General features: G+C 42.9%; 2 protein-coding genes across 11 annotated transcripts in view; one reads left to right on the forward strand and one right to left on the reverse strand.

Annotated features, from left to right (window-relative positions):
• LOC135169303 (PH and SEC7 domain-containing protein) overlaps positions 1–1117 on the forward strand; it is a 25253-nt gene extending 24136 nt beyond the window's left edge. Inside the window, exon 14 of the mRNA XM_064134200.1 lies at positions 184–1117. Coding sequence (XP_063990270.1) covers positions 184–205 — 22 coding nt within the window. The 3' untranslated portion in view covers positions 206–1117. The remainder of the gene's footprint in view (positions 1–183) is intronic.
• On the reverse strand, positions 887–25639 carry LOC135169231 (histone-lysine N-methyltransferase 2C-like). 10 transcript variants are annotated; one of them, XM_064134046.1, is made up of 15 exons: positions 25469–25639; positions 24145–24333; positions 19721–23836; positions 19360–19484; positions 18343–18615; positions 15391–15526; positions 15220–15317; positions 14207–15065; positions 13061–14113; positions 12788–12954; positions 12149–12301; positions 11284–11638; positions 2077–11162; positions 1742–1924; positions 887–1662 (listed from the first exon to the last, which is right to left on the reverse strand). In XM_064134046.1, exons 2-15 carry the CDS (start codon positions 24296–24298, stop codon positions 1570–1572), a joined length of 16851 nt encoding a protein of 5616 aa, XP_063990116.1. In that variant the 5' UTR covers positions 24299–24333; positions 25469–25639; the 3' UTR covers positions 887–1569. The 10 variants fall into 10 exon arrangements, with proteins under 10 accessions (XP_063990116.1, XP_063990120.1, XP_063990111.1 ...); XM_064134050.1 differs by having other exon boundaries at positions 11284–11623; positions 19721–23848; XM_064134041.1 differs by having other exon boundaries at positions 11284–11635; positions 19721–23848.
• Positions 25640–25795: the final 156 nt, after the last annotated feature.

Here is a 25795-nt window from a genome sequence, read left to right on the forward strand (position 1 = left end):
AGTTTTCCCATTGTACGAAGAGACTATTTTTATTTCTCTAACAATTCGCACTCTCGAGATATCGCGAAGATTTTTCACCTCACGAGTGTTTTACAAAGAAAACTAAATAACAAGTTCCTAGAAGTTGTTCAACGACGAATGTAACTGAAGTAATACGGAAATTGATTTGTTGCATGCATACAGGGACGATCTACCAGCATCGTGATCACCTGCACCGGAGTACAGAGCCCCGGCCATGTAATCTCCAATTGAATCTCGTAAACAAATGTCTGAATATACTCCCCCTCGTTAATTGAATAGTTCGATAGTAAGCCTAAGCTGTTTGACTGGTTATTTATTCGCTGAAGATTGTGAATCTCCCCACCTCGATGGGTTTAAAACTGACTAGGAATGAAAAAAAAAACTGTTGTACCTCGTTTAAGTACTTAAAACAATTATTTTAAGACTCATTACTGTAGTTATTATTATCAAAACTCGTTTGACAGGCGGCTGAAGTATTCCTCGCTTTGTGAAGTGCGTGAATGCCAAAGAATTGCATTTGAATATTTATTTGAATGTCTGGTATTTCTATAATCCCTTTTGTAAACTTTTGTTGAAGTATGAAACGCTGATTTTCTTTTTGTATTCTGTTGAAAAATTCTGTTAATTACGTTCGTATGATCAGTTATGAAAATAATTCGGTAAGACGCGATAAGTTGCAATTGTACTTGACTCTGTATGGATCACTGAATCAAGGTTATTGAATATAATCATAATAATTTTTATTCGCCGTTATTTTTCTCCAATCGCTGAATAAAGTATTACAGTGCATTATTGCATAATATCAATCCTCTAAAATGTGTCGTCCCCATTTTTTCCCTCTGACCCATTGAATCAAAGAAAAATATATTTTTTATATTGATTTATTATTGTATAATCAAATAGTTATAATTGTATATAATTTTACATTAGGTACTTGTTATGTTACATAATTTGTTGTTTTTTTTCATCAATTATTCACTCAATTTCTGGTGATTGAAAATAATATTGGACTTCTACCTATGTACAGACACGAGTGCAATTGTATATGCATCAATTAATAAATGTTTTCTATATTACAATGTGGATAAACCATTATTCTTTTAAAAATTATTTTGGCTCCACACATCTCAGTTACAAAGATACAAATTTCATAAATCCTCCTTCCATTCACCACCCATAAGCCCCCCTCTTTCTCTTCAACACCCCACTATTTATCAATTTGCATTATTTAAATCATTGAAATTTACAAGTTGATTCGATCCACTCTCCATTATTTGTCCGCCATAATGCGGCTTTCATTTCTCTTTTTTTTTTCAAGTAAAAGCTAATATTGTACAACTTTGGAGGAATGTCGTGATGGCGTAGCACCAACTTCACTATAATCGATCATTTAGACAAACTGCAATGGCACTTTACAAATTAAATAATATGTCTATTCATTTTTTTTATATATAATATATATATAATTTGTTTTCAATCATCTCCATTGTAAAACCTACCGAAAAAACTTAGCAACAATAACAACAGTGTTTTGTGGATTGAGCTCGATTAGTTCATCCACTTGCGGCAGTTGGGCGCACCACAGGCGCATGCTATCTTATGCTGGTCGTCTTCAATGTCAAATTTGTAGTCATATGCCAGCTGAAAATAATTTTGTTGTATTTAAAGTATTTCATTTGAATAACATTAATAATTGCAAAATTAATTATATAAATCTTACCTCTTCACCGCGTGAGATTCGCCGTTTAGCAAAAATAATGATTCTGAGATCACGCTCAACTTCAACGATCTCGGCGACACAATTGGGATTGCAGGAGTGATTTATGTAACGTGCCAAGCCACCGCACAACGTTGCATCTACCACTCGTTCTTCGTCAAGTCGAAACATGTAAATTCCTCGATTCTAAAAGAACAAAATTAATGATAATGATCAGTAGTGATTAGGAATCAAAATAGCTCAGTTTTCTATGAAGAAATTCAGCTCTTAAGAGTCTCGCGAAAAATTGTCAGATTCCTGGCGTATTCTAATATGAAAACTGTATTGAGTAAACTTACCCTAGCTTCGTATTGTTTTTCCCTGGTCTCGGCAAGTTCGGTCCTGATGATTTCCCCAATATACTCAATGACCATTTGATGTTTCTCGAGGTCCCTCGCTGCATAGAGCCCCAGACCTTGGATTTTGGATCTCGCTAAATAGACATTATTCCTCCAATCCTGCTTCATCTTTTTGTACTGCGAGCTCTTGGAGTGTACAAACTGTTTAGAATAGGGACACGCCACTTCTCCAGCGACAGCAGCTGCTGGAGCATAGGTGGCCCTTGCTGAGGAGCCAGTTCTCTGGGTGTGCGGTCTCTTCCAAGGCAGTTGATTTCTGAGTCGTCCTTCAGTTCTGGCGCTTCCAGTTGGATTGATAGCGAGTGGCAACTCCAGAAGGGGATTTCTTCCGTACTTGGGTCTGTAATCTGTCAACGTCTCGATTCCAGGGAGACTCTCTAGGACCCTAACAATAGCCGGCTCCGTCAGGCCGAACAAATCCTCCCCAGAGACGTACCTCGGAAACAACTGAACATTATTCGTACTCTGTCTCATATCGGCCAGCGGCTGGAGAATTCTAGTCCATACTGCCCTGGGGGATGCATCCCTCAATTCAACATCCTCCTGGGCAGGCTCCTGCACGAGGACCCTGAATTCTGGCCGCCCAGAGACATCGTGAATGGAACAGACGTATCTACATCGTTTGTTGGGTCGTCTCATGCTCCAGTAGAATCTCACGATCTTGTAACCCACGGGATAGATATAATTGCTAGTATGGAAATTGGCTAATTGATGAGGCAGTAGTTGGCCCACACTGAGGAAAATGAGGCTCCCCACTCTGAGAAGATGATTATGTTCAGAATGATGCATGACAGCTGCCACTTGACGATTCTCATCCCTGTTGACGTAGACTCTCCTATAGACTGATAGAGTTGTTAGTTCATTATCCTTGTCGTTCTTCTGGATATGCTGAGCGCAGAAGGTGCTCTTGTTCTTGTAGAAAACGCAACCATCCTTGACTGCACAACCAAGATGGTAAACATTGGTGCATCTGTTTTTAAAGCACTTTACAGTGGCTCCAGGTTTTTCACAAGCCACGCAATTAAGGACCAAGCTGTGTTGAAGAGCAACATCCAGGTTCATCAAGGCTCCATTGACTGTCTCATAAACGTCTTCAGACCACAATGCGCAGTTCAAATGCACCCATTTGTCAACATCGAAATTCAGTAGACGAGCGGGTCCATCAGCAGCGCCATCCCCTTGGTTCTGACAGAACATACATCGACGACTGTCTTCAGTCTTCACCGGAGAAACAGTCACTCCCATTCTGAACAACATTTCTGTAATCTCTCTGTCCGTTGGTTTCTTATACTTCGTCGCTGGTTGAATACCGCCCATTGTCCAGAGTTTATATTTGAGTCCTCTCCAGACTTTGGCTGGAGGCTGAGTGTCTGCTGGATCGATGGCCAAATTGTCAGATGCAGAATGTTTCTTGGGCCTCTTCTCATCGAGCTGCATTAGATCATCAGGGATCATGGTACCATCGGAATCATCTTTTTCGGTTTTGATTTTTATGTCAGGATTGATCTCCATGGAATCGACGTCCAAACCCTCCAATATAAGATTTGGTTTGTCTAGAGAGCGCTTGTCTTGGAATTTCTTCTTCAGAGTATTGTCCAGAAGTTTAACGTCTGTTTTTGAACACAAATGATCCACTATTGTTGCTGCTTTCCCCTGGGTTGTTGGGGTTCGATGCATAAGGGCGAATTGCATATAGCAGGCAGCCGAACAGAAGCAGAGCTCATCCCCTGGTTCTGCTTCATCCTTACTCAGGAATGGGAGATCTGATACCTTTTTACGGATTAAGCTGTTGAGGATCACAACGTCACAATGTCGACAGAATTTAGCAGCACCATTGAGGATGCTCTGGATATCAATAGGTGCACCCTCTTTGCCATCCTTTCCCTTCGTTCGATACAGTCCAAGTTTCTGGGACGGTGGAGTTGTTGTTCTCTCCACAATCTGGTAGCCATTAGGTGCGGAGATGTTCAGGATATTGGCGAGATCCTTGAGGACCCCCATGATGTCATCAGCTGCTTGACTATTAAGTGTCAATGTCACCGTCACATTGCCATTGTCACGTAGAGCAATTGGTGGAGATTTGCCCACTCTCGTGGTCCCCAGATTCTCCTTATCCTGTTTCGAACTGTCTTTGATGTGAGCTGGTTTCAGACGAATTGGAATGGGAGAGATAAGAGGAATAACTGGAGAGACTCTTTTCAGCCAGTCAGACTCTTCGTCAGATTCCTCTTCAATGAGTCTCAATCCTGGAAAACGATTGACGAATTCTGGAATAACACACTCAGGAGAAGAAGAACTAACAATTGTGTCTGGAGTGTCAACGTCACGAGTCATCAACTGGTTCTCTTTTTTATCAAGAGCATCATCCAGTTTGAGCGGTGGAAACTCTTGATCGTAGAAGCCTCGTTGAGTAGAAGTTGGTTGCTGAGGAGTCGAGGGCTCCTGTTCGCCAAAAGGCTGGGTATTATAGTGATCAGAGACACCCAGAAGCCTAGCCACTCCATAAACTCCCGTGCAGTCACCAGTCCTAGTGTTGTACTCCCTCTGAGTCCCGATTTTTGGAAGGTCTCCAGATCCAAAGATGGGGCAAACGCCGAAGTTCCTCCCCAGAAGTGGCTCCAGCACTGTCATTTGAGGTAACTGACGCAATTGCACCATCAGGTTATCTATAAACGTATCGTAATCCTCATCCAATCGTGACACCTTGCGTGATCTCTTTTTCTGTGGCTGGGAAGCGGCATCCTTTCCCTGGCTCTGTCGTCTTTTCTGTTGATACTGTCTTCTCTTCATCTTCTTCAGATCCGTTTTATCGTCAATGGTACCATCCATAATCTCCTCTTTGGCAGTAAGAAAATCTTTGGCATCAGAATTCTGCACTGGTGGATTACCCGACAGTACTTCATCGAGAATTTCTTTTTTAACTTCAACTAAAGGCACTGTGTGTTGCGCAATTACACCCTGTTGGAGGTGAGCTTGATGGCCAATTTTAATGGGCATCGTCTGAGGCACTGACGGTTGTAGAGTATTAACTACTTGGGTTCTTGGTGTTTGTAGTTGTTGGGGCAATTGGTGTTGTATTTGAACTGTTTGTTTTTGTTGCGGTGCTCCTGATATACCCTGATTCTGGGGTTGAGGTGTCTGTGGAGGGGTTATTGATACTGGTGTTGATGGTTGTGGTGGAGTCTGAATGTTATTTGATAGTTGTGGACTTGGAGGCATTATCTTCTGTGCTGGAGGCGGCTGGAGTGGTTTAGCTGTTGGTACGAGCCGCGCGAATGTCGTTGGAACAGTTGTCACTCTGATTTGCTGCACTGAAGGTGCTGACTCTGACGTCGGTGTCTTTGCGGCAACCGGAACAGTGCTGACAGCTGTGGAAACCTCTGCCTGAGAGGGAGATTCAATTTTTTGTGTCTGAGGAACTGGTTTAGTAGCGACTGTTACAACAGGTTGAGATACGATCTGAGGAGATGACACCTTTGGGACATTTTCCATTGATCTTTGGATGGTTTGAACAGGCTGCACTGTCTGGAGAGGGGGAACGGACCCTGAGGATACTGAAGTCGTCGGTTTCGGAGAGTCTTCTTTCGTGGGAGGACTCTGAGTTTTCAAGACAGGGACTTGAGATACGAATGATGTTTCCCTGGTGAACACTTGTTTCGTAACTGCTTTCGTACTTGGGATTTTGTTTAATAGAGGTGGTATCAGTGATGGTGGTGGAGTAGGAATAGGTCGTGCCAGTTGGGCCTCCAAGGATGGAACTATTGGCAAATTTGGTGCCGATGATGTCGATGAAGATGGTGCTGTCGTCGCACATGCTGTATTCTGCAAGAGTTGTTTGAGAAGAACGTTTTGAGACTCTTCCATCCTGTGGGCATTCATCCCCTTAATATCTTCAGGTTTAGCAACTCCAGTTTGACACACCTTGACCTCTTCATCTTTGGTGGTCTGAACTAGACTGTCCGATTCCCCACCTTTGTTGTCAATCGGTAAAAGCCCTGTTGTTTTATACTGATTCTGTCCAGACAATTGTGAATGAAGAAGTGTTGGTGCTTGTGATAACGTTGATTGGAGAATTGAAGTGGTCACATTGATGGTATTGACGTTGGATACCATTGGAGGCACAACAGTCTTCGCTGACTGCACCGAAGAAGTTGCCACTGTTGGGGCATTCAGAGAAGGTTTCGCTGGAATTGATCCACTCGAGCTCACCTGGAGAATTGCCTGGATGTTCTGCGATTTTTGCACTGTTGGAGTTGGCAGGACCGAACTCAATAAGTTACTGGTGATGGTGTTAGCTCGATGACCAGCTATCGTTGGCTTTGTTAGCGAAGTTGTTCTGGATAGCATAGCATTCAACATTGCATTGGAAGTAATAGAAATTCCCGAATTAGTCCCAGGTCTTGAGGTAATCGTTGGAGAAGGTAAATTCGCCAGAGCACCTCCAACTGAGCTTGACGAGATTCTATTAAACTGTTCTGAAGCCGTGGTTTTGTTTAATACAGGAATGACACTTGAAGATTCCTTCGTTCCACCTGAGTAGGTGCTCGTGGTGTCGCCTGAGGATTTAGTGAAGTTTATTGTGGTTGATGAACTAATGAGAGAGTTCGTTCCGGTAGCAGTCACCACAATGCTTGTCTTTGATATTGAGGAGACTGATGAGACCATGGAGACTAATGTCGCCTGTCCAGCTGTCGTGTAGCTCTGTGAGTGATTGGTCTGCAGGGATGACAATAAGGTTCTCAGTTGATGGGAGACGTTTGCAACATTCGAAGTCAACTCTGTAGGCTTTGATATGGGTGATAAATGAGGAACTGTCGTCGTGCTTCGTTGTAACTGTGCAACAGTGTTAACCACCGCTGTTGTGGGGGGCTGAGATGGTGATGGGCTCTTCGTTCTTGCTGGCCTATTTTCTGTTGCTGGAGATTTAACTGAGCTTTGAATTGGTGGGGGCTCCTCATTGTGAGTATCATTTTCTCCCGACGTCTCCAAATCCATCAACGAATCTTGAAGAATATTTAGGGGAAGAGACTCCAAAGGAGTTGGTAGTTGATAAATCAGGCTCGATTTTCTGGATCTGTCTTCTTCTAGAATGTCAGTATCTACCATTTCTGGTTTCGTGGAGATTATGTTGTCCAGCATATCCAGGATATCCTCTGGGGACTCACATGGATCTTCTGATGGCTGAACAGAATCTTCGAAAGGCTTTAATGATGATTTTAGGTCGGGTTTTCTGTCTAAAGTGGTTGAAGACTCGGGTTTTTGAATTTTTAGGTCGAATTTATCTTCTCTCTCGTCTTGTTTTTTCTCACTGATGATGGGATCTGTATCGCTTTCAAGAATGTTAACTAAGGACATTTCATCGACAACTGGGGATATCCTCTGAAGGGGCGAGACAACAGGCTTTTCCTTTTTACTCTCACCGTTCATAGCACTCTCAGCGGGATTGTGGATCTTCTCCAGCATGTCCTCAAGCTCGTCGGTTGTGTTTAAAGGATCAGTCTTCTTCTCTTCTAAGGATTCGTCGAGGATTTCTGAGGACGATGTAGTACAGTTAGCAATAGCTGGAATGGGGATGACTTGTTCAACCTTGGAAGGTAAGTCCTCTGGATCTTTTTTTGATTTATTGATTGCCGGTACTTTGTCAGACGTTGCAGGGCTCACTGTTGGTGATGATGATGGATTCTCTTTTGGAGATAACTCCGGAATCAATGGTTTTGGATTCACAGGTGAGACCGTTGAGGATTTCACAGAGACAGGATTGACAATTGTCTCAGTTTCAATTTGTGTATGGAATACAGATCTCGATTCTACAGTGATTTCTTGTTTATCATCGGTTTTAGGAGCCCCAACTGGTCCATCAGTAATGTCAACAGAGTTGACTTTTTGTTGCTTTACGAATGGAGTTTCCTTGGCAATTGGACTTGATGTCACAAAGATTTGTACATCACCAATAAGATTTCTGCAGTCTTTCTCATGTAAAACCGATGACGTCTGGCAGTCAGTTGATGGAGCCGAAGTTATATCTTTCACTGGATTTCCTGGAGGAGGGCTACTTGCGGTTTTTGAGGAAATAACCATAATTTCATCGAGAGGAATAAGTTGAACATCAGAACAAATCCGAGGTGGATTGTCAATTGCGGTTGAACTCGTAGGGGACTTGTCAGAAAAATTGAAATGAGGACTTTTCTTATCAATCCCTTCAGCAGATGTCGATGTGTCCACATTATCAATGGTCTTTTGACTAGCATCCACAGAATTACAATCAATCTTTTCAGTTTCACAATCGTCTCCACAATCCTCCTTAGATAAATGATCCTCAGGGGACTTGATGTCTGAATCAATGATGACCACCTCGGACTCGCCAACGAGTGTCATGAAGTTGTGATCTTCCCGGTCATCGAGGAATGGAGATGTCCCAGGTGAATGATCGATCAACTCCTCTTGATCAGGTGATTCAGGAGTATCAGTCACAGCCACCAAACGTTTTCCACTACCAAGAGTTCTAACGATATCCAACCGAAGCCCCTTCTTGTTTCTATTCTGAGTTGGAATTAATTCATCATCACTGAGGACATGATCGTCATGAGCTTGTTGAATTTCAAGGATCTGAACGAGATCATGATTTTGATTGCTATTGTTAACTAATGCATGACTTAATGAATCATTGGAATCCACTGAGAGATCTACCACCATATCTTGTTCAAAGAGAACATATTCCTCCTGCATTTCCGGATCCAGAGCACCCAGGACTACATCTCCAAGCTCTGATTCCGAGAATTCTTCTATGACTGTAATATCGTCATTGTCCCTTTGAGCTGTAGAACTCAATGTCACCTCTTCATTCAGTATTGTCTTGTCATCATCGTAATCAGTCGTGTCAGGCATTGTTTCCAATTTATCACTGGGGCTCTCAATACCCAGACTACTAGATTTATCCGGAACAGTTCCCTGAATGACCTTAGAATCTGCTCTATTCGGTGGTGTTTGAGGTGGAGTATGAGAGTCATCATCAAAATCATTGTAATCAGCACAAACTAGACTATTTATTTTCGACTGAGAGATGCCAGTCTTCCTATGAACAGCTGAGGTATTCGGTTTTTCATCGGCCACAGCATTGGTTGATATTCTCGGTTCTGTCTTTCCTTTGCTGGATTCAGGTTTAGTAGACCACATGGGAGAGCCTCCTCGAAGCCCTAGTTTGATGAATCCAAACCTTCCAAAATTTCTTTTTAAGGGAATTGGATTCATGGGATTGTGAGGATTTCCACCTCCTCGATTCTGATGGTCTGACTGAGAAGTTTCCATTTGATTTTGATTCATCTGCTGTTGTTGTTGGTCAACGTGTCCAGAGTTTTGTTGATTATAATGAGGGGTATGGGGTGTGTGAGGAGTTCTCGGTGTTCCTGGATTTTCTACACTCTGAGGTCTATCCGGCATGGCAGGACTGTTTCCACTGGATTGTCTTCTCTGCATCTGCATGGGAGAACCAGCGACCATTGGACTCCTGGGCATTGGTGAGCTCGGGGGAGGAGGCGGGTGATGTTGATTATTCAATTGATGTGATAGCATTGGAGATGTTGATGGATGAGATCTCGCCATCGGGCTGGGAGGATTCGGTTGGTACTGGGAGACCATTGGCGATGTTGGGGGATGGTGGATTCTCCCTCCCATAGGACTAGGGGGTTGAGAGTTTTGGCTCAATTGCTGTTGAAGCATTGGAGAACCCATTGTCTGTTGCACCATTGGACTTCTAGGCATTGGGGAATTCGGAGGTTGTCCGTAATTTTGTTGCATTGGTTGGTGAAGCTGCGGACTTGGAGAGTTTGCAGGTTGGGATACCATTGGGGAGGTTGGAGGCTTCTGCATTACGTGCTGCTGCTGTTGCTGTTGGTTCTGGGACAGCATTTGCCTCTGTTGGGCCATAATATTTCTCTGATTTATTATGTTTTGTTCTTGATTCATTGTATTTTCGTGTTGCTGTTGTTGCTGTTGCTGCTGCTGTTGTATTTGTCTCTGCAATAATTGTTGATGCTGTTGTTGAGTCATCATCTGTTGATGCTGTTGTTGAGAGGGTTGAGGACTGCCCAGAGGTGATCGTTGATTGTAAATGATTCCTCCCTGCATCTGCATTCTCGGCCTTTGTCCCATTTCCCCAATGTTCGAGGGTCTCACGAATCTCTGATGAATATTTTGGAGTCTCACAGACTGCTCACTCATCATTTGCTGGTTCCCTCGATCTTGGGGGAATGCTCCAGGACTAGTGGCAAGTCTGCTACTGCTCATGACAGCGCGATGTTGAGGAGATGTCATCCTCGCTGATGGTCCACACATGCCGGGAGATGGCATTGCTCCAGGGCTGAAAGGACTCTCCTCACCTTGAGAGTGCGGCGTTCCTATTCTAGGAGAGGGTTGCATGCTGTGAGGTGACATAGTTCCAGGATTAGTTGGCTGTTGTGTTCCTGGACTGTGCTGCAACATCTGAGCATTTGGACTGTGTTGAATCATCGATGTTGCTGGGGAGTGTTGAATCATTCCTGCTGAGCCTGGCCCAGGGCTGTGAGACACAAGTCCAGCTGGGCTGTGCATTGGAGATGAATGTTGAGAGGGTGACATCAAAGGTGAACAGGGCTCTGACGTCTGAGGTTGAACCTGCCTTTGCTGCTGTTTATTCTGGTATTCTTGAGCCAGGATATTGTGCTGACGAAATTGCTTTCTACTAGGCTCCAGGAATTTCTGGAGTGCTGCTGCTTCGTCTGAGATTCTTTTAAGCTCGATTGCGTCACTCTCCGTTAACTCGTTACCAGCTTTTATGAGCTGACGCTTCTTACTGTTGAGTGATTTTTTCACCTTTCGAAGTTTCAACATTTCTGTTTCGTAGTAGGTTTGTTGTTGCTTTAAAATTTGGGCTTGATGAACTAGCCATTGCTCGTAGTGGAGTTGGACTATTCGATCTTGTTCACTGACAATGACATCGGGAGGAGCTGGAGGTGCTGGTAGGTGCGGAATGTTGAATGTTGCAATTCTCACTGTGAAAAATCAAGACATATTAGTAAAAGAATCCCGAGGAATGAAAGTACAGAAAAATTATTCCGTGTACAAAACAACGGACAAAATAAATGGCCCTGATGAAATCATCAGTGTTCATACATTCTGGTGCTGTCTGGGTCGCAATTGGCTGTCTAGGCGATTGAATTGGTGAGTTAACGGCTGGAGGCACCTGCGGCCATTGACTCGAAGGCCCCGGTGCTGAAGGAGGTCGTGGCTTGCCTGGAGGTCGGATAATTGGTGCAGTAGTGGGACCAGCAATAGCCTGATGAGGAGGCGATCCTAATGTTCCTGATCCAAGCACATCAGCACGAAGTCTTTCGAACTCAACGTCGCTTAATAGAGGACCTGCCGTTGCAGCCTCAACCTGTTGTTGTTTCTGTTGTTTCTCCTGCTCCCTCTTTTCCTGCTCTAAGAGTTCCTCCAGTAACAACGGTTGCTCCTGCGAACACGACTGCTGACAGTTAATGTCAGTACCAAATAGCCATTCTCACGTAAATTGTATCGACTTTTTCTTTTTTTTTAACAATTTGTGAATAACAACGATCATGCAGAGGACACATATTTGCTGCAGCCAGTACTAAATACTTCAAACAATTGTTGATATAAAGAGCAACCTTTTTGCCAATTCATTCACGTTGAAATAGTAAATTATAAGGGGTAATTGAATTTTCATTATATTCGGTAATTTTGATTTGAAGAATCATTGAATTCAGGAGAAAATATCAGAATAAACTTGTTACACAGAAATTAAATTAAATTTTCTATATAGCAATTATAAAAATATCTTCTTTTTTTATTCCCGAGAATGAATGATTCTTGCAGTAATTACAACAACAAAAAAATCATAAAAATATCTATTTTGAGTTCTGCATTGCTCTTTGTTATCGCAGGATTTTTAGTAATATCACCGTGATGAATAGTTTTGACATGTCATTCGTCTGTAAACGCCCCGAGACTTGCTCACCTGGAGAAGCAGGGGTCTACGATGTGGATGTGGTACGACTGTAGGTGAGCCCGTGTGTACCACTGGTGCCATCGGTGGACCAGGAGCGGACATTTGATGACCGATATGCACCGGTGGTCGTGGCATACCCCGCCCACCTTGGCACAGCCCCATCTAGACATGCACCAACACCAATGCATTGCAAACACCCAGGCCAAAACACCATTTTCTCTTTCATTTTTACTTTTTCTTTTATTTTAATTTCAGATTATAAAAATCAGCCAAAATATGTTATAATCCAATCATCTCATAATTGAAATGTCCCTCTCAGTCTCAATTATTCCCTCAATTACCATGATGAAAATATTTTAATTATTAATTAGTCGAGACCCAACACCGGAAAATTAAAAATCCAGGTTCATTAAAAGAGAAAAACAAAAAAAAACAAATACTGATAATTATCTCAATAAAATCCAGCGCGTTAATTCCACTTAGCAATTAAAAGCGCGCTGCCAAGTAACATTTAATAACGAGATTGATTAAATTTGACAAAGTTAGGTGTAGAATGAAACGGTAAGTCGTTGAAAAATACGTAATTCGTAAAGCGATGCATGAATTCCAAGAGTTTTAGAAAAGAGCGTTTTGATGAAAAGTACTAACCTGTACGGGCCCTGGATATGGTGGTGGAGGGCCTGGATAAGGTGGTGGTGGTGGCGGAGGTGGTGGTGCCAGTGGCATTCGAGGACCAACCATATGACTGACAGATACCACTCGACCAGGAACTCCTTGAACACCTGGTACTCTCATGCCTACTCTTTGCTGTTGTACTGTTCAAATAAAACAATATTATTTTTACAAGTTTTACGCCCATGTGATAATATGCATACCAACATTACGGTAATTATTAACTTTTAAGAATTTTTAAAAACTCACGTTGCATATGGGGTTGCTGTACTCTCTGTGCGTGCCCCGGGAAAGTCGACGGATAGCTAACAGTAACAGTATTCGTCGACGTGACTACCCCAACAATAGCCCCATCAAGCGAAGTGAGTCTCATTCCTGGAGGAATAGGCCTGCCCATAGCTGCAGCTTGTTGCAAATGATGATTCATCTGCTGCTGGACAGCCACCACTTGTGGATGATTTTGCGGTAGCATAGGGACACTGGATGCCTGATTCTGACTCGTAGGTATGTGAGGTACTGGAACAGGTGCAGAAGGAACATTGGGTGCTTCCACTGGTGCTGAAACAGTGGTAGTATCTCCCATCTCATGAGCACTCGGCGTTCCCCCCAATTCTTCAGTCTTATGTTCCTCAACTTTGGATTCTTTCTTCAACTTCTCCTCCTTCGTCTCGACTTCCACCTGCTCCAAGTCCATATCTAAGATGTTTGTCTTCTCGCCACCAGTAATATTATCCAATTCAGGATCAGCGTACTCAAGGATATTGAAATCTGCACCCATTTCAGCAAGAAGTTCGTCATCATCTTCAGCCAAATCACCTAATATTGCACTGACGCCCTCGACCTCAACCATGGGTGCTCCCTCCTGCTCGAGTTTCTCAAGTTCAGCTGTCACATTATCTGGAATTTCTGAAGCTTCTGACGTGGGCGGATTATCATTTACGGTTGCTGGTATCAGAGGTGGACGTGGCATGCTCTGCTGTGACATCATTCTCACACTTTGATTAATATCCTGAGGAGCGCGAACGATCCTCTGCATAGGTTGATTAGGATCTGGGAACCTTAGAGATTGAGGCGTAGCTTGAATTTGGGAGTGGGGCTGAGGTACTTGAGGAGACTGCTGGAGCATTTCGTACTGTTCGGACATTGCATTCCGGGGGGCTGGCATTCTCTGTTGCAAAATTTGTTGGGGATTTTGGAGCTGTTGATTCTGGAAGTGCTGTTGAGGAAGGTTTGAAATTGGAGGACGCTGAACGAGCATACGTGTTCGGGGATCAATTCCTTGAAGCCTTGCGTCGACATTTCCTGTAATGAAAAATTGATTAAAAAATTCTGAAAATGTCATTATGAATCTCGATTTTTTGAGTTTTTTTTCCTCAACCTTGCGGAGTTTTTTACCTTGTGAATTCCTGATGAAAACATTCAACTGAAGAGGCATTCTGGGTCTGATACCAGGTGGTAAAGGATGTCTGAAAGTTCCTTCAACGTTATTAGGAGCCGGCTGTATATGCTGAGAAATCTGAACATGTCCCTGCTCAAACGGCTGCGGAACTCCCTCCCCTGCGGGACTCGGTGGTTCCTGACTCCAATTCCCAGGTATTTGCTCAATTTTTTTGCTGAACTGTTGTCTCTGAAGGAGATCCCGCAGTTGTCGATTAACTTCAGGCTGTTGACTGAATACCTCAGACGGCTGGGGTTCCTGTCGTGATTCTGCCCTAGGTGATGTATAACTCGACGCTGGCGAAGGTGTTTGGGGCTGATTGCTATAAGGATCGGGAGTACGTGATGGAGCATAGACGTGTGTGGTTGTACGAGGTGTTGGTGGATTGAAAATAGCGCGTGGGGTACCAGGTGGTTGAGAAAATACATCGTTTCTAGGGGATGTGGAGTAGGTAGGGGTACCTGACATTATTGGACGAGGGGTTTGATTCCCTTGGCTGAAGCCCTCAGGATTCTCGAACCTCTGGAAGTGCTCTTGGGGCTGGGAGGAGGCTGGCGACTGAGGAAAATCATGGGGTGACTGGGGTGCCTGTGGGGAAAATGGTGAGGGTGGTTGGGGGAAGGTATTTGTCAACCCAGGGCGAACGACTGTCCCCACTGGACGTGTCACAGTGGCACAGGCTTGATTTGGTAGCCGAGGATGGCCTTGCAGGGGGCTCTGTGGAGCCGCTATTCGATTTACTTTCAATGGGGGTGTGGCAAAGGTGCCGCGGGAACCTGGCGAGGGTGATGTCATTGGTCCCAGTTGGGTACCATCCTGAAAATTATTGGATTTTTTAAATTCAAAATGCAATGACAAATGATCAAATGATCTGTAGATATTAGCGGAATATAAGCGAGCAATTTTCAAAAGAAAAGTAATGTCATTTAGAAAAACCACGGATAAAAATCGTATTGTAATCGTTTCTTACTTGTGACGTTGTAACTTGTAATTGTGTAAGCCCAGAATTAGCATCAGTAGTCATCTGAGATCCATCGTCACTAATTGTCCTATGAACTCTTGTCATAGCTGAAAACATCAATCCATGAAGATGATTTATTCAAAAATGTGTTTTTGAAAATTCTTAGAATTGATTAATCACCATGTACACGTTGTTCATGAATAACTTGCTGTTGTAATTGTGCCTGCTGTTGTCTAAGGGCTTGCAACTGCTTCCACTGGCGTTCTTGCTCAGCCTCTCTAGTCGATCGATCGCGATTGGACAGTCTATCCTGTTCCTATTAACGAAAAAGAAAACACAAATTACATATGAATATTCACGGAAAAACCTCAATCGTTACATCCCCACAATCAATTTTCAAATGAAAATAATTGTTTTACTCTGAACATTCGTCGGAGGATGTAACAATCACATTAGGAATATCCGACGAGGCGTCTTATACAACCAGCCAAACTCATACACCAAAACCGATACATTCACTGAGAAAATTAAATAAAATGAATAATAAGAGGATACATGTTACGATTAATTAATGAATTAATTTGATAGAATGAAAAGTTTGACGATTTAATATACATCTTTGTGCATTAGAGACGATAGAAAATATCCAGCCACCATCTAGAATAGAAGAGACCATAAAAAACTTATGAAAATATTTTTCTGGCTCCCCGACCCGAAAGTGCGGTCTTCCCGGCGCGATTTCGCTCCGGGAACAAGGCCTTTTGTGGCCCGCGTTACCCATATGTTTTTTCTGGCTCCCCGACCCGAAAGTGCGGTCTTCCCGAGGACTGTTGCGAGGACTGTACACAAATGTGACAGGTTCTCTGTTGGAATATAGCCTCAGTTTTCTGAGAATTAATTTTATGATTTAGTTTTACTAACATGCATCACGAACCTGAAAATATTTGATATTAATTGAGTAATTATTTGATGGATTAACGTCATTGTTTCGTTCGACTCTACTTGAATTCCAATGAATTTAAGTTCTAAACGAGAACATTTGGTTAAGTACATGATGCACCTCATGAAGTACATGATATTCCCATTGTTTGAAGAATGTAAAATGGAATTGAAATTATGTACGCGCATTAATTTAACCAATATCTGCAAGAGAATTTTCAGTCCCTGAACGACGTATAAGATTGTAACAAAGACATATCATAAAGAAAAATGAGAAAAAAAAATATTAGTAAAATTGCCTGACAATTTTACTAATATTTTTTTAGTATTTCTCGATGTGATTGTGATAAGGAGAATAATTAGCAAAATAAATGAAAAAATCATATATATTTATAAATAATCATTTTCTGAATTTCACTTTTTCTGCAGCAATTATAGGAAATTTTTTGAATGCAATTCTCACTTTTCGCCCGCCCCGACCAGCAAAACCTCGGCTTCGCCTCGGTTTTGCAAAAGTCGGGCGGGCTCCCATTGATTGTGTTACCACTTATTAAATATTAAGATATTTATGGTCTACCGCACTTTCGGGTGGGGAGCAAGAAAAATAGTATACGACACACGGCCAGGAAGTCGGATTCACTGGCGTACGTGCTATGCGGGCCTCGGCTTCGCCTCGGCCCTCTATCACGCACGCCAGGAAATCCAACTTTCTGGCCTTGTGTCGTAATATACTATTTCTTTCAAAAATAGTTATATCTACATCCTCTAATCCGTATTTGAATCATGACAAAAATATAGATAACGTGCAGAGAAAATCTATTATCGACGATATATGCTTCCTGCAACAATTAAAGCCCTTAAAAGTAATGAATTATTTTGTTCATTAATCCATTGAAAAAAGAATCAAGTATTTAATAAACTGATGAATACACTGTCAGAAATTGTCTTTCTACATTGGGAAAATTTCGAAAATATGATACGCCTAAACATCAAAATAGATCTACATTGTGATCATTGAAAAAATCTAAACACTACAATTTCCAACAGTGCACAACCAACAAATTCATAAAAAAGGCATTACTGATTGAGAAAATCAACAGAAATCAATTCACTGGCACAAAGAAATATGCAAACTCTACATCACCCATTAGATAAACTCATAAAAAGCCAAAAATATCATTAGTAATTTGGGTAGGTAGGGTTGTGAGGTATCAGGTAATTGGAAACATGAAAAAGGATAACCAGGAATGTAATGAGTAATGGACGGAGTGTGCTACCGGGTGGTCATGAACATGCCACATAATATCGAAATACCGAAAAAAAGGAAATCAATAAATCACGATCATACATAGGGAGTCATAAACAGTCCTCGTATTACGTCGCAGATATTGAATCAGCCACCAGGAACATGATAATAAAACTCGAACAAAAACTTGATATCATTCCAAATAAACGGGGGAAAAAACAACAAGTAAAACAAAAACGATTTTTCTTCTTAGAAATCCTCTATCGAGAACTCTGAATCTAAAAAACAAATCGAAAATATTTTTTGTTGAGAAATCAGAGAGAAATCTTGAAAAAATATTCCAAAAGATGTATTAAAAAAAAAAATTATCGGCAAAAATACAAGACACTAGAGGCAACGGTATGAGGTTGGCTCACCATGGCCGGGGTCTGTACAGGTACAGTGTGAATAATTGCAGTGGGTGGCGGATCGTAGTGCTCCTGGCTGAGGGATGGGAGGGTGCGCATTATTTCAGAGGGGGTTAGCACTCTAATTTGATGGTCTACCGTGGTAAATTGTCGTACAGTACCAGCCACAACGATTGTACCAGCAGTAGTAGTATTACTACTGCCCTGTGACACTTGTGTTACAATTTGATTATTGACAATGGCACTTGTATTTATCGTGATATGATTAGTTGAATTACGTTGTTGAACTGTCGTCAATTGACTGGATTGTCCAGCAACGTTATTACTCGTCGTTTGCGTGACAATAGTAGTTGTAACAGTGGCTGGTAACTGTGTTACTTTGACTGTACCATTGGTATCTTGGTGTGCCGATAAATTGCTAATATAATTCATTGAATTGACTGAGTTTGGTCTTGGTGATGAGGATGTACTTGAGGTGGGGGATGGACTTGGGGATATTGTTGTTAGCTGCCTCGGCGGCGGTCCCTGCACCGCACACACCTCCGCTATATTTTGTGAGCCTGCTGATACACCAGCACCACCAACAACTGGTGATAATCCACTGATGACTGTTTGCACTTGTCCTGGTAATCCTTGCTTCTCCTGGGCTTTATCACTGGCCACTGAGGCCAACAATCCAATTTGCTTTTGACCTGTACCCATTCCAACTAGTGGAGTTACTTGGGATGATGTGATGCTTGTTACTGGTTTCGTCATGATGTTGGGTGAACTTGTTGCTGTTACTTGGATCGTGCTTGGTATATCCTTGGATATCTGTCGGTTCAGGGAGATGGCACACGTTCACACACAGTTTTCGTTTTTTTTTTGTTTATATTACACAGAACAGAACAGTACAATGAAGTACAGAACAGGACAGACGAAAAGGGAATGAGATATTTCTCCCTGTCTTAATCTTCCACCATTCGCTCTGATTTTCTCAGGGAAGAGGGGACGACTAATATATCGAGGAAAAATACAGGATTGGACTACCAATGGGATATTTAAACGATGGTCCAATAATTTAAATCAATGTGGTAGCACTTTCTAGTGGTATCAAACATTGGTATTAATAAAGGGACACACGAAATTCATTCACGCAGAGTGTTGGAAGTTTCATTTAATTCCATTGGAATATCTTTGTTTCGCATCTTATGGACAAGGTTATGGTATTATTGAATTAGAGTCAACGTGATAATTCATAGACTCATCTTCAGTACCGTTACTGTACGTGAATTGACTACCCAACGCTCTTCGCGACTCTTCAAATGCTAGGCGCAACACAATCAGACACAAGGAAAATTATAAACTATCTCATGGTAAAAAATATTTTTTTAAATGAAGAAAAAAACAACTTTCGAGCTGTTAGTTTGACTTATGGGTTAGCACAAGAAAAATAAAACCTCGGTAAATAAAGACTTGCACGTATTATGTCGATTGATTTTTCAGGTAACAATTCAGTTGGTGATTGTTTGAGTTATTTTTGCTTTCGATTATGAGTGGAGAGAGGGATTCACTCACCTGTTGAGTCTTCTTCATGCGTACTGTCGCTCGATTGTCACGAGCCTGTGTCAAGTATGGGGCTTTAGTTTCATTCGGCAGAGCCCGCCACTTTTTGAGAATTTGTTTACATCTCTCCGGCCATGCTGCAAGCATAATAATTGAATCATTTTAATGAAATGAGTAATCATTTGTAGATTAAAAATGTTCACACAGCGACGCAAACACTCCGCAAATTTTTGGATATTTAATTTCATCAAGATTGGTGGAGCTAATTTTTTAAGAATTATCAGACGTTAATTTCATCGGTGTTTGCAAAATTGAGTTTGAAATAAGGGTTAATTAGTCCTGACACAGATTGATATAACAAAAAGTTACTCACATGGAAATTCTTCCTTCCACTCGGGATGATTCATATTGGCATACAGAACTGATGAAATAGTAGCTTCAGCACCCAATTTTTCATCTTGGAACATTTTGGCATTGTTCCCCTGTTTACCAGTGGCTACTGCAACTGGTCCCCCTGATCCCTCCTCATCAGGATTGATCCAGGGACTCGGTGGTTCCGAGAAAGCAGGACTAAATTGTGGACTATTGCTGTACTCAGAGTGATAAGGCGATGGCGGTGGGAAGCTCATGGGTGAGTTAAGATTGGATTGTGCCACAGGTGGAAGTGAGCCAGGTACTTGTGGCCTCCCAAGTGGAATTGTTGTCGGCAAATTAGGATGGGGTGATGGTGACACCAGTGGTGTTGTGGTGGAAGGAGTACGAGGAGTTTGCGCCTGAATGGGAAATACTGACGATTCTTGAGATTCTTGAGATTCATCAGTGAGCACCCCCTTGAATATCTCTTCAACATCTTTGCTGTCCATATTGGGGAGCCCTGTGTCTCTCACCATGGACTCCAGATTAAAATGAGGACTGAGAATATCCGTCAATTCATCTCTACTCTGTCCAGGTGGATCATCAAGCTCATCGAGTGCTTCACTAGCTTTAACCGCCAGATCTTCATCAGGCTCATTCATAATAGTGTTAACAAGCTCATCAGTATCAAGTAAATCGGTGGAAATGGGTAAAATATCACCAAGTGCCTCGGTATCACTGGCATCATCATCCATAATTTCCTCCCTTTTGACCAAGGTGTCATTGGGTACTTTGCACTCCTGCTGATCCTCTTTGGCATTCTTTGCTTTGACCTGTTCAATAGCTTTCAACTCATCCTGGGATAATTGTATTGTATCACCATTGCCTAACACATTTCTCTCACTATCCGAATCACTGCTGCTCTTGAGATCTCTGTCTTTGGTGACATCCATCAGTTCTTTTCCGAAGAAGGCCTCCTGCATATAGAGTGGAAAACTTTCAGCCAATTTCGGCTGTTGTTTCTTCCTCTGACCCTTCTTCTTGGGTTTGTCATCACTCAAAGACATAGCGCCCCCTTCAACCGGCTTATCCGGCTCACCCTCATGCTCTTTATCTTTTCTCGTTCCTCTCAGTCTCACAACAAATCCCCCAATTCCAAGTTTCTGAAGATTTCTCTGTCGTTTTCTCCTCAACACCGAAATTCCATTTTCAGTTGTATAGAGACTGTAGCCCTCGGGCGGTGGTTGATCACCATGTGTCCATACCATGCCCTCCTTCAAAACTTCATCAGGTTCATTCTTCACGTCAACATCCATGTGTTTGCCGTTCTCCTCCAAAGAATTATCTAAACTACTTCCAGCCACAACAGACTCAATGGTGGCCATAATATCCGCATCCTTATCAATAACAGGCAGCATTTTTCGCCTCTTCTTTCTTGTCTGCTGTTGCTCAAAAGTCAATGACTTGATATGATGCATACCAGCTTCAGAAAGATAAACTCCATCAACTAAATACTGTTGGGTCGATGGTTTATAAAGTTCTGGGCTTCGTACAAGTGGGGGTGGTGGTGGTGATCTTGGATACTTATGCAACTGTGGTTTGGGTAGATTACATAGGATATGTGGTGGTGGAACATCCCTCGGTCTGCACAAAATACAATTGTATCCCTCCTCAGCGCATTTCTCAGCGTCTGCCTCAGTCTTAATATGATCGCAACCACAATGCAGCCATCTTTCACACTGTACACATTGAATAATCAAATCACCCTCGTTATAGGGCTCCTGACACGAGGCACAAGCTGAATGCGATGCACAGGGCCCACATTGGGTATAATTTTTTTGCCAACTGCTATTAAAGCCTGGATCATTTGAGCCACAAGTCTGACACAATGCACACCACTTGCACTTCCATGTACCATGAGGCACGTAGTCTAGTGGTGGATCCATACAGTAAATATGATAACTTATGTCACAATCATCACACAGAATAAGACGTCCCTCGTCATGTCTCTCACCACAGCCCTCACAAACAGTGCAATCCAAACATCTCCATCCCTTTTGCAATATAACTTTTGTCACTTTAACATTAGCACAGTAAGGATGATAACACTGTCCACACTGAGCACAAGCTATCAAACAACCCTCTGAGTCAGTGCCAATTGCTCCACACATAACACAAATGTCTTGGGTTAAGACAAACTTGTCCTTTGCTGAGCATAACACTAGTCTATTCTCCACACCGGGCTCTTCCTCCTTCGACGAATCTGATTGGGGTTTTTGTAGGCCAACACCAGGCACCCCAAAGATACCTCTCATCTTGGCTTTTGGACCTCTCTTTCTCCCAAATTCATTCAATTTTTGACGCTTCTGATAGCCCAATTTGCCAACACCTTTGGGCCTTCCCACAATACCTGCAAGTCCCAACCTCTTTTTCGCAATTTTCGAAGCACAAAATGGTTTACCCTTGCCCAAACCCATGCACAATGCGTCATCAGCAGTATAATCAAACTCAGATGAATCTCCATCCCCATATAAACTTTCTTGTGATGCGGTAAGGGAGGAGTCACCGCAGTAGTCCTCGATGTTGTCCTTTCGTTTAGTCAGTGCTTGAGTTTTGCAGTTTGTACAAACGTACTCGTAATCGGGTTTGGCTTCCTTCCGTTGCTGATAGGTAAGGGGATCAGCTTCAGCGTCACAAGTGCCATGGACAAATTTCTTGCAGCCAGTACATTGAACCATCTCCCTGTAGGCAGCAGCTCGATAAGCCCGTTTGCATATTGGACAGAAAAATCCTTTGTTTCTCTGTTGATAACACGAGTCGCAGACAGTGAAATTGGAATGCCAGCGGGATGACAGTCCAGCTCCTGGAGTTCTTGAGCCACAATCACCGCAGACTCGGCAGCACTTGCACTTCCAGCCATATTTGGGAATGGACGTGACAATGGGACGAAGGCAACCTGGATGATAAGCCTTGGCGCACTGTTCGCAGAGCATCACTTTCGATACTTGGTCTGGTTGACGACAAACTTGGCAGACTCGACAGGGGGCACACTGCCAACCTGCTCGAACACCCGGATGAAGTGCCAGTCCCAAGCAGGCTCCATGGTAGTGTTGACCGCAAACTGTGCACATAACCAGATTCGAGACATCACCCATTCCATAACATTGCATACAAGCAATGTCGGTGTTGAGGAGAAGAGGCACTTGGCCCAAATGCTGTTTGCAGAATAGGGAGAGGCTCTTTGTATCCTGGAAACACGAGGAGGCTGCTGCACAGGGAAAGTGGAAATAACGATTGCACGAGCCCACTTTGCAGGGTATACCGGCACCATAATGCGAGCAATATGCACAACGACGAGACGATGCATCAACAATCGCTTGGCTTATGCTCTCTGTGATGATATCTCTACTAGCGCTCGACCAAATAGCGCACGATTTATGTACATAATAAATTCCAGTTGCTTCAAAGAGTAATCCAATATCAGGCTCCTCTGAGTAGCCAACAATAGTTAATTCTTCCACTGGTTCAGTGAAATTAGTAAGACTAGGATTTCTGCATTTAGCCAGGCTCTTTTGTCGTCGACAGGTGACAGCTCCAGGGCCGACACCACGCGGACTCTTGTCACCGGTGGAAGACACGTCCATGAGAAGATCGGCTGTCTCCTCACGATTAGCATTTTTCTCGGGTACGAAACCAACAGGATAGGTGAGCTGGAGTAACTCACCCTGACCAAGTTGACTGCGTTCACCGAGATTACAAAATGCACACACCTTTCCTGGCCATTTTTCCGGTACATAGGGTGGCTCTTCTGGCGCTGGCATTGATCTGTCGATGCCCGAAGACTCTCCCTCAACACCCGGATCATCACCTAGCCTAAGAGGACTCTGTGACTCTGAATGCGTATCGTCATCCTTGCTCTTTGTTCTGCGTATTCCACCGCGAGCATAACCCAGGCCTTTACCACGTGTTGAGCCTCTGCCAAATGGTCTGCGAGCTCCCAGTCCACGAACTGAAGTACCTCCTGGGGGTCGCTCTTTTCTCGGCCTCCCAGGACCTCGACGTATACTCAATGGTTTGCCTCCTGGCAGGGGAAATTTTTGATAACGTAGAGGATCGAATGGCTCCTCTGGGGTAACTGGATAAAAAACTGAATCAATTAGTGTTTTTTTTGTGAACTATCAATACTTCCCAATGATTTTAATTCGTTATAAATTGTCAAAGTAATTTGTTGCAATCGTTGATATATTTTTTTTAATTATCTAAATGTCGTTTCCGAACTAGTTTCCGAAGCTGAGATTAGAGCAAGTGTCAATGAATATTGTTCCTCATTCCCTTTGAATATTTATCCAATTTTTACACTGATAAAAATCAAATCATACGTTTCTGTAGTTCCAGCTTGGGCAAATAATTTGTCAAATGTTATTTAATGAATCAATGATTTACCATTGCCTGGAGTAACTGGAACACTAGTGAAAAGTTGATCAGAGTTAGCCGGTGAGATTGGTATGCCAATGGCCTCCTCGTCATCGTCCTCACCGTCGGAAGCCTCGTCAAGCTCCATTTCCTCCTCACCCTCAAGACGCTCTTCATCGTCCATGGCAGCCCACTAGGACTCTGTGTCTCTTTATTATTCTGGCCAAGCGAAATCCCAAGAACAAAAAAAAACAAAAGGGGGGAAGGGAGATATTACACGGTTCTCCAAAAAACACTCAGTTAAAATGCATTTGATTACTCGGTCTTTGCACCCATGCACTACCACCACAATGTTAATCCACCAGGTTATGCTTACTCATCCCAGCATGAATTTTCTCCTTCTTTTCATTTCGATAATATATTCCCCCAAACATCAGCAACACTTCCTGAATCAAAAACTCCGACATCTGAGTGGAAATAATTATTCACTCGTCCATAACAAATTGGAGTGAATAAAAAATAATTGGAAGAAAAAGGCGGAAGTGAGGAATGTCAGAGCGTTAATTCACAAGTGGAACAATTTTCCCTCAATTATCGAAGTCTTGGGGAAGACGGGAGTGTTCACTGGGTATTGGAGAAGGGCGTGGATCCCCCAGGAGGCAATAAAACACCTTGATATTCCACCGGCTCATCCACGCGGTGTAAAAAATCCAACGAAAATCGCCCAAACTTAACAATTACAACCCGGAGTCACGTATATTTGTGTGTATATGTGTTTTTTTTTCACAATAGCTTGTTAGTGTTAATGAGTATATGAGGTGGGGGATTAACCGAGTGGTGGAGGTTTTTTAAGCCTCTGGAAGCACTACCGAGGCACTCGGTGAACACGATTTTCAGTGGAGGATGGCGTGCCGCACGGTTTCTGGGGGAAATTGAAGAGGTAACACGGGCGTACTGCCACTAACACACTTGTGGTAATGGTACATGTACACAGGTAATGCCCCAACGACGTGGTAAAACACTTGGGCGTGAATTTGCAGGAGCTAATTACTGTCCAGAGACATTGGTTCATGTCATTTGTATGATGAACAATCGTTATTCCAATTTTAATGAGGATTTATGGGTTTGTGAGGATCTCGGGGGTCGTGAGAGAGAGAAACGCCATTGCTATGTCAGGGTTTGTAGGCTATAAACACACACGGGGTCCCCCGCCTGAGCGCACACAAGGCATAGGAAGTCCCTGAACTCACCAGACCGTTTACAAAAATTTTTTTTTCCCCCCGCTAACTTTTTTATCCATTGGGTTAACTTTTTTTTCAATTCAATGCTTGTTTCTATAGTTATCACCACGTACCTTCGATGATTATTGATATACCACAGATAATCCCATCGCGCTTTCGTACACTGGTATTACGGGCGCCACGGTGAATTTTTCACTGTTGAACCGAGTAAACATCTTGGGCCAAAGGCAACGGAAAAAAATGTCACAAGCTGCTAAGAGAACGGATGAGGACGGGGGAATGAAGGACTGCTGTCACGGAGAAGTTGGAAAGTTTGTTTGGCTAGCTGGCGCCACTTGGCGATGAAGCGACTTAAGGCGTGTTTTCACTTGGGTAGCTGGCTATTGTCGTCCAGTGTCGGTGCACCCCAATCAGAGGTGGTGACATTGATTGTAAATTTA

The sequence above is a fragment of the Diachasmimorpha longicaudata genome, chromosome 1 (assembly GCF_034640455.1).
Source record: "Diachasmimorpha longicaudata isolate KC_UGA_2023 chromosome 1, iyDiaLong2, whole genome shotgun sequence".
NCBI classification, from domain to species: Eukaryota; Metazoa; Arthropoda; class Insecta; order Hymenoptera; family Braconidae; genus Diachasmimorpha; species Diachasmimorpha longicaudata.

Coding starts and splice junctions, on each gene's coding strand:
- LOC135169231 (XM_064134023.1), bottom strand. CDS start 24,298: ATGGACGATGAAGAGCGTCTTGAGGGTGAGGAGGAAATGGAGCTTGAC. Junction 23,849..24,144: donor TCCAGTTACTCCAGGCAATG/GTAAATCATTGA, acceptor TAATTGATTCAG/TTTTTTATCCAGTTACCCCA. Junction 15,066..15,219: donor TACAAGTTACAACGTCACAA/GTAAGAAACGAT, acceptor AATAATTTTCAG/GATGGTACCCAACTGGGACC.